The sequence below is a fragment of the Mus pahari genome, chromosome 16 (genome assembly GCF_900095145.1).
Source record: "Mus pahari chromosome 16, PAHARI_EIJ_v1.1, whole genome shotgun sequence".
In the NCBI taxonomy this organism is placed as follows: domain Eukaryota; kingdom Metazoa; phylum Chordata; class Mammalia; order Rodentia; family Muridae; genus Mus; species Mus pahari.
Window position 1 is genome coordinate 41,093,176 of NC_034605.1, and position 8,082 is coordinate 41,101,257.

Genomic DNA, 8,082 nt, shown 5'->3' on the forward strand with positions numbered 1-8,082 from the left:
GAGGCAGAGAGGCAGAGAGGCAGAGGCAGAGAGGCAGAGAGGCAGAGGCAGAGGCAGAGAGGCAGAGGGGCAGGCAGATCTCTGAGGTCAAGGCCAGCTTGGTCTATAGAGTGAGTTCCAGGACAGCCAGAGCTATGCAGAGAAATCCTGGCTAAAACCAACCAAACAAAAACAATAAAACAAGCAAAAACAGCAAAATCTGACCAGGGATGTTAGATAAATGTTGTCAGACTCTCAGCTCTGGCTAGTCACTTGCTTTTCTTACTCTGACCAGTGCCAGACACATTCCTGTAGTCATTGTTCTGTAACCACTGGAAAGAAAGGACGCTTAGCTAGGTTTTTCAAAGTATGTGGCTTTTTCCCTTCCCTTTCCAGTGTCTTTTAGCTTTTTATGTTACCCATAGTTACAATTTGCTATTAAGCCAGCACCATTTGTTTTGGAAATATTCCTGTGTCCAGACTGGCCACTAGCTGTGTGCAGTGATTTGCTTTATTTTTGACATTAGTAAACTCATTATTGTTTACATATTTGTTGACATAGCTGTGTCTCATCAGTCCTGAGGTATGCTTTCTCTTCAGAGTTTTAACACCTCTACAAGTACATTGGGTGTTACAGGTTGTATGATTTAATGGTTTGCTTCTCAGTGCTTTGATGTTCTTGATGGCACATCATGGTGACATTTAAAACGACTTGGTTATGAGATAGCAGTGTAGTTCAGAGAACTTGGTGTTGTTTCCTGACAGCAGTGTCACCTCGTGGTCTGTAACTGCTCTACTGTGTTTATATGTTTTAACTTATCAGTTGTCTTTTCTCTACATCACAGGCTAAAAACAGCAAACATACCATGTCCAGAACCAATCAGGCTAAGAAGCCATGTTCTTCTCATGGGCTTCATTGGCAAGGATGACGTGTAAGTATGTGGAATGTCAGAATTTCATGGTGAAGCTGTGTGAGCCATGTATTAGGGAATTATTTCCCCCTTTTCCTTTCATTATTCTTATGTGTTAGTGCATAACTGCTACAATTCACCATTGTGAAGTTTCATGGTACTTCAGAATAACAAAAGCAGCCATGCTCGGGGATATTTAATTTATTAGCGTGCTGGGAAGGCCCCTGTCACTGTCAGCATTTTGGAGTGGCCTTCATTATTATTCCCTTGTCAGTTCCCATGACGAGTTACAGAAGAGAGGTGTGGACACTGTGGAGCGAGGCAAGAAAACTTGATCATGATGAGTTTATCTCCATTCTCTTTTCACTCCAGGCCAGCACCACTTTTGAAAAATGTCCAGCTGTCAGAGTCCAAGGCACGGGAGTTGTACCTGCAGGTCATTCAGTACATGAGGAAAATGTATCAGGACGCTAGACTTGTCCATGCGGATCTCAGTGAATTCAACATGCTGTGAGTGTAGTTTGTTTCCTGGAGCATTGCTGTCATAATCTCATGCACCTCTACAAGAAAGTCCTCATCTACAAGTCACACTGTACTGTGTTTGCTTCCATATAAGAGTTAAGATGTGGTCACTGCCTTCAATGACCTTACTCAGAGTACAGCACTGTGGAGGGCTGAGTTGGCAGCTTGATTGATAGAGCAATTGTCTAGACTATGTGTGATGCCTTGGAGTCCATCCCTTGCTCAGGTGTCAGGAGAAGAAGCATTTTAGCTGGTTTAATAGGCTTTGAAATTTTCTCTTTTTCAGCTTTCATTAGTCAGGATCCATTTTCATCTGCTGGAGTCATTATTGAATTATTTAAGATGGATTTTTTTAAAAACTAGATGTAGTGGTGCATGACTGTAATCTCAGCAGTTAGGAAGCAGCGGCAAGAAGAGAAGAGTTTGAAGCTAGCCTGTGCTATAGAGAGAGAACCTATCCAAAATGAAGAACAGAATAGATGTTTGCTGTTTTGGGTTTTTTAAAAATTATTTCGGGGGCTGGTGAGATGGCTCAGTGGGTAAGAGCACCCGACTGCTCTTCCAAAGGTCTGGAGTTCAAATCCCAGCAACCACATGGTGGCTCATAACCATCCCTAACAAGATCTGACGCCCTCTTCTGGAGTGTCTGAAGACAGCTACAGTGTACTTACATATAATAAATAAATAAATCTTTAAAAAAAATTATTTCATTTTATGTATATGAGTACACTGTACCTGTACAGAGTACCTGTGAGCCTTCATGTGGTTGTTGGGAATTGAATTTAGGACCTCTGCTCACTTCAGTCAACCGTGCTCTGGCCCAAAGATTTATTTATTTTATTATTATAAATAAGTACACTATAGCTGTCTTCAGATGCACCAGAAGAGGACATCAGATCTCATTATAGGTGGTTGTGAGCTACCATGTGGTTGCTAGGTTGAACTCAGCACCTTCGGAAGAGCAGTCAGTGCTCTTATCCGTTGAGACATCTCCCCAGCCCGTTGTTTTAGTTTTTTAAGAAAGGCTTTTTGTTTATAACTTGGCTTTACTGGAACTCACTTTGTAGATCAGGCTGTCCTGGAACTCAACAAGATCCACCTACCTCTGCTTCTTAAGTACTGAGATTAAAGGAATGTACCACTACACCTAGCTAAAAATGTGTAGCCCAGGCTGGCCCACTCTGGCCTGATATTCTGACCTCTGTCTCCTTCAGCAAATCCTGCCAGCATGTAACACCATAACTGACTTCAGAATAGATTTTTTTTAAAAAACCAAAAGAGCATGGTAGTAACGTACAACTCCTGTGCTTACTGCCCTCAAGGTACCATGGTGGAAATGTATACATCATTGATGTTTCTCAGTCTGTGGAGCATGACCACCCACATGCATTGGAGTTCTTGAGAAAAGACTGTGCCAATGTCAATGGTGAGTAGAAAGTGGGATTTCCTGACAGCATCTGTGCTTGCATATATAGGGGATACGGCAGCATTTCTCATCCTGTGAGTCCCAACCCCTGTGGAGGTCAAACCACATCAGATAGCCTGCATATCAGATATTTACCTGACGATTCATAACAGTAGCAAAATTCAGTTATGAAGTAACCATGAAAATACCATAGTGGTGGGGGTTACCTCAACATGAGGAACTGTATTAAAGTGTTAGGAAGGCTGAGAAGCACTAGGATAAGGTCTTGTCACTTGAAGTGGGAGTGTAGTCTGGCATAGGGATGCTACATTTGTCTCTTGTGTGGAAAGCCACGTGCAAGGCCATGCATTTGATCCCTAGTGCTGACAAGTCTTGGGGTGGCTCAATATAGTGCCACTTAAGCCGTTGGCGTCCGGGCGCTGGTGCATTGTTTTTTCTTTCTCCATTCCTTGGCTGGAGGAGTGATGACCCCCTTTCTTGAGCTGTCATTACTGCTTCCTTCTGACAGATTTCTTTTCCAAGCATGCCGTCGCAGTGATGACTGTGCGGGAGCTCTTCGACTTCGTCACGGATCCCTCCATCACCGCTGACAACATGGATGCTTACCTGGAAAAGGTAAGGCGGGCTGAGGAAGGACACAGGAGAACTTGCCTTTGTGTGGCCTCTCTGAGGGGTTCAGTCACTAGTGGTGCTCAGTGTCACTATTCACTTTAATAACGTCCTAGCATTTACCATTTCACAGTGACATTAACTACAGTAAGGAAGCCAGCAGAGCCAGGGTTCTTGATGTCATTCACCTGGCAGGATTACAGAGAAACTGTGACAGCTGTCAACCTCCATATGTCTAGTGAGAAAACTGTCATGTGCATGGTAAAACATGCACGACCTTAAGTGCTAAGCATTATATATATTTAAATTGTGTAAGCCACAGATTTTCTGTCTTCAGAACTTTTTTTTTTAAATCATCAAATACTGAACCTGTACTCACCAACCCCCACCAGCTCCTGGAAACAGCCATTCTGTCTGACTCTGCTTCTCTCGGTACTGCTAATAAGTAAAATCACATTGGTTCACTTTTTATTATGTATGTGTGTGTGTTTGTGTGGCTATATGCTGCATGCGAGTAGATGCCCAAGGAGGCCCGATGGTATTGGAGCCCCGGGGAGTGGGATACGGGTGCTTGTGAGCACTGGGAACCAGGCTCAGGGACGAGAGCAGCACACAGGTAGAGGAAACACCCCAACTCAGGCTGGGGAGAACTGAGCAGCCAGGGTTCCCCACAAGACATGACACATGTGAAGACAAAACAAATAGTTCATTACAAAATAGAAAGTGTGTCTTCTAGGGTAGATGTAAAGGGAAATAACTGTTTTGCTTTCTTTCAAAGGCTATGGAAATAGCATCCCAAAGGACCAAGGAGGAAAAGACTAGCCAAGATCATGTGGATGAAGAGGTGGGGATTGTGTATTCACAGCCTTGGGGAGCACTTGTGGGTTTTGGCTTGGCACTCTGGGGTGTTCTGTTGTGTGTCTTTTCATATAAACCAGGCTGTCGTAGAACTTGATATTACGGTACAGGCTGACCTCAAACTAGCACTTATTCTGCTAGAGTTAGGAGCATGTGCCACCATTTTCAACTGATTCTTGTGTTACAGGATTTTCCATGGTTTTGTTTCTGTTGATAAAGCACTAACTTGATTTTTAGACACAGGGTATATAATTTACATTCAATTATATTGCTGTACTCAGCAGCCTTTTAGCCTGTTGTTCAGGCTTGTGGGGTGAGTCAAGAAGGAAAAGCCTATGCATGTGCAAGTATGAATTTTTAGATGGCCTATGTGCTCACTGTGTAAATATAACAGACCTTAAATACTTTGTTAAAAGTTAAAATCAAGCCAGTCTAAAGAAGTCAAGATGTTTTCATTAAGGTCCACAATAGGCTTATTGTTATATTTATTCTTTTAATTGTAGCTTATTCTCAGAAGTTTGTGGCAGCTGCATAGAGAGATTCCTATAATGTAAGAGTAGTGGGTATTCAGTTGCGCACAACCAGGCTGTCCTTCCTCAGATGCCTTTTGGAATGTGCATGTATGGGAGGAGTGTTACTCTAAGGATCAGTGGAATACACTCTCTTTCTCCCCTAAGTCAGTTGTAAAGTTTCATTTTTAGCTTACCAAATTGTTTTTAGCTTATCACATAGCAGACATGACCCCAGTGTGTGCACAACTGGAGTAGAAGCCAGCGTTGGAGATGATGATACATTTCTGCACACAGCTAAGGGTGCTGAGGGATGGGCACAGTGAGGAATCACAGTCTAATGTTGCTTTCCTCTTTTAGGTGTTCAAACAAGCATATATTCCCAGAACCTTAAACGAAGTGAAGAATTATGAGAGAGATGTGGACATAATGATGAGGTTAAAGGAAGAAGACATGGCTTTGAATACTCAGCAAGACAACGTGAGTGGCCTGCTGTCGGTAGAGCCTGTTCTACTAGAGGAGACTGAGCTTAGTCCTGCGTGGTGCTCGTGAGGCAGCCAGGCCCTTTGTATAAACATGCTTCCATACGTGCTGGCATAGGAGATGTAAGAGAGGGATGATGCATTTGCATGTGTCCAGAGAGCTATGATTAGAAAAAAGGCGAAGTCTCTGGTTAAAAACGGTTGTAGTAGGGCTGGCGAGATGGCTTAGTGGTTAAGAGCACCGACTGCTTTCCAAAGGTCCAGAGTTCAAATCCCAGCAACCACATGGTGGATCACAACCATCCATAATGAAATCTGATGCCCTCTTCTAGAGTGTCTGAAGACAGCTACAGTGTACTTACATATATAAATAAATCTTTAAAAAAAAAACAAAAAAAAAAACAAAAAACGGTTGTAGTAGATTGATAAAGCTGTGCTTCATTTTCATACATATTTGAAGGAATGTTGAAAATATATCATTTTTAATTATGTGTGTGTGGGGGGGTGGCATGTACACATGAGGAATGCTGGTGTCCTTGAAAGCCAGAGGTGTTAGGGTTGTTTGGAGCTGGAGTTAAGAGGGGGTCGTAAGCTTCCCTGCACAGGTGCTGGGAACCAAACTCGGGTCCTCCACACGAGCAGAACAAGTTCTTAGCCACAGTGCATCTCTCTAGTTCCCCTGGGGGAAAATTATTGTTAATAGACCAGAAAGGAACCCTTTAGGCTTTGTAGCCATGTAGCAAAATTTAGCTGTTTATATAAGTTTTTGTATAAAGAGCGAATAAGTGTTCTCCAGATTTTCATGCATGAAATAAAAGCATTAAGAATATATTACATGTGTGTTAGACATGTGTCAGCATGCTTGCCGTGGTGCCTGTAGGAAGGCCGAGGACAGCTTTGTCGGCTCACTTCTCTCCTTTGTGTGGCTTCTGCGGATCATAGGCAGGCTCTCGTGGCACGTGCCTTTATCTGCTGAGCTAGCTCTCGGGCCTAAAAACACTGTTATTCTTTATATGTGTCTGTTGCCTGTGTGATTGCATGTATACATCAGTGTGTGCCCTCAGGCCAGAAGAGGGTGTTGGAGCCCTTGGAGCTTTCTGAGCCACCGGATGAATGTAGGTGCTGGGATCCTAGCTCTGAGCCTCATGATTGAGCAGCCTGCACTTTGAATCACTAAGCCAGCTTTCCAACCCCTTGAAAGCACTGTCAGTAATAACTACAGCTTTTGCCGTGGAGATCTACTAGTGAGAGTAGAGTAGGATTGTTTGTGAAGTAGGTAACACTGCACTGAATAAAATCCAAATTAGCATTTGCTGTCATCTCGTGGGTTGCAAAACTCATCTGAAAGCTCAGGTTTGATTGTATTGATTGAAAGCTCAGGTTTGATTGTATTGAGCCTGTAGAGATGCAGACCCGGGACACAAGAAGAACGCACGCTCCTCTCTGTGTTACTGTGCCATAGATTCTGAGCTCATTCTCAGAGTTCTCAGAGTCACAGGATCAGGGTTTAGTCCATGCTTAATGGTACAGCATACACATGTTATTGTCGGTTTCTATGTTTATATTACATTTATATATATTATACATTATGCTTATATTCGTTTTCCTTTTCTTTTCAAGATTTTATACCAGACTGTCATGGGACTGAAAAAAGATTTGTCAGGGGTCCAGAAGGTATGAAAAACATGTTGTTATTGCTTTATAACAGAATTTTTTCTGTAAATACTGCATTTATGTGTGTGTGCTCAGGAGTATACCACAGCACATGTGTGATGGTCAAAGACAACTTTGGGGGGTTGGCTTTCTCCACCTCATACGTCTTGGGGATCCAACTTAGATTGTCAGGCTACATGATGAGCCATCTTGCCAGCCTGTGGAAACTTTTTTTTTAAAAAAACAAACAAACAAACAAACATTCTATTTATTCTATGTATATGAGTACACTGTCACTGTCTTCAGACAAACCAGAAGAGGGCGTCAGATCTCATTACAGATGGTTGTGAGGCACCATGTGGTTGCTGGGAATTGAACTCAGGACCTCTGGAAGAGCAGTTGGTGCTCTTAACTACTAAGCCATCTCTCCAGCCCCATGGACACTCTTTGAAGTTTGTAAAAGTTACAGTAAAGTGGTATTAGAATTAAATTTGGAAATGTAATTATTCTGTCTCTGAATTCTTTTGGTTTTTTTTGTTTTTGTTTTTTTTTTAAGATTTATTTATTTATTATATGTAAGTACACTGTAGCTGTCTTCAGACACACCAGAAGAGGGCGTAAGATCTCATTACCGGTGGTTGTGACCCACTATGTGGTTGCTGGGATTTGAACTCCGGACCTTCGGAAGAACAGTCAGTGCTCTTACCCGTTGAGCCATCTCTCCAGCCCTGAATTCTTTTGTTAAAAGTGAGATATTTGTCATTAATCCTGGTCTTCTTTGATGCAGGGGTAATTAATGATAGCCATATACCTTTTTTAGTAGTTTTTAAAATCAGTTTTGAAAAATGTCAAGGCTTGAGAGTTGGCTCAACAGTTCAGAGCCCCTGCTGCTTTTCCAGAGGACCTGAGTTGAGTTCCCAGTACCATTCACTTATCTGTAAGACAAGGAAATGGAACGTTCAAGGTCAGCCTGGGCTGTCTAATGAGATCCTGTCTCAAAAAGAAGAAAAGGTAAATAACTAGTTAATTTCAGAGAAAATGAAACTTCTTTTTTGTTTTGTTTTGTTTTGGTTTTTGTTTTGGTTTTTTGAGACAGGGTTTCTCTGTATAGCCCTGGCTGTCCTGGAACTCAC

General features: G+C 42.4%; 1 protein-coding gene across 2 annotated transcripts in view; it reads left to right on the forward strand.

The window, feature by feature from the left end:
• The window catches only part of Riok1 (RIO kinase 1), a 23,753-nt gene that overhangs the window by 12,835 nt on the left and 2,836 nt on the right, over positions 1-8,082 (forward strand). For both annotated transcript variants that reach the window (XM_021215618.1, XM_029547566.1), the window contains exons 9-15: positions 825-911; positions 1,263-1,400; positions 2,735-2,838; positions 3,347-3,453; positions 4,226-4,291; positions 5,175-5,294; positions 6,917-6,970. In XM_021215618.1, coding sequence (XP_021071277.1) covers positions 825-911; positions 1,263-1,400; positions 2,735-2,838; positions 3,347-3,453; positions 4,226-4,291; positions 5,175-5,294; positions 6,917-6,970 — 676 coding nt within the window. The remainder of the gene's footprint in view (positions 1-824; positions 912-1,262; positions 1,401-2,734; positions 2,839-3,346; positions 3,454-4,225; positions 4,292-5,174; positions 5,295-6,916; positions 6,971-8,082) is intronic.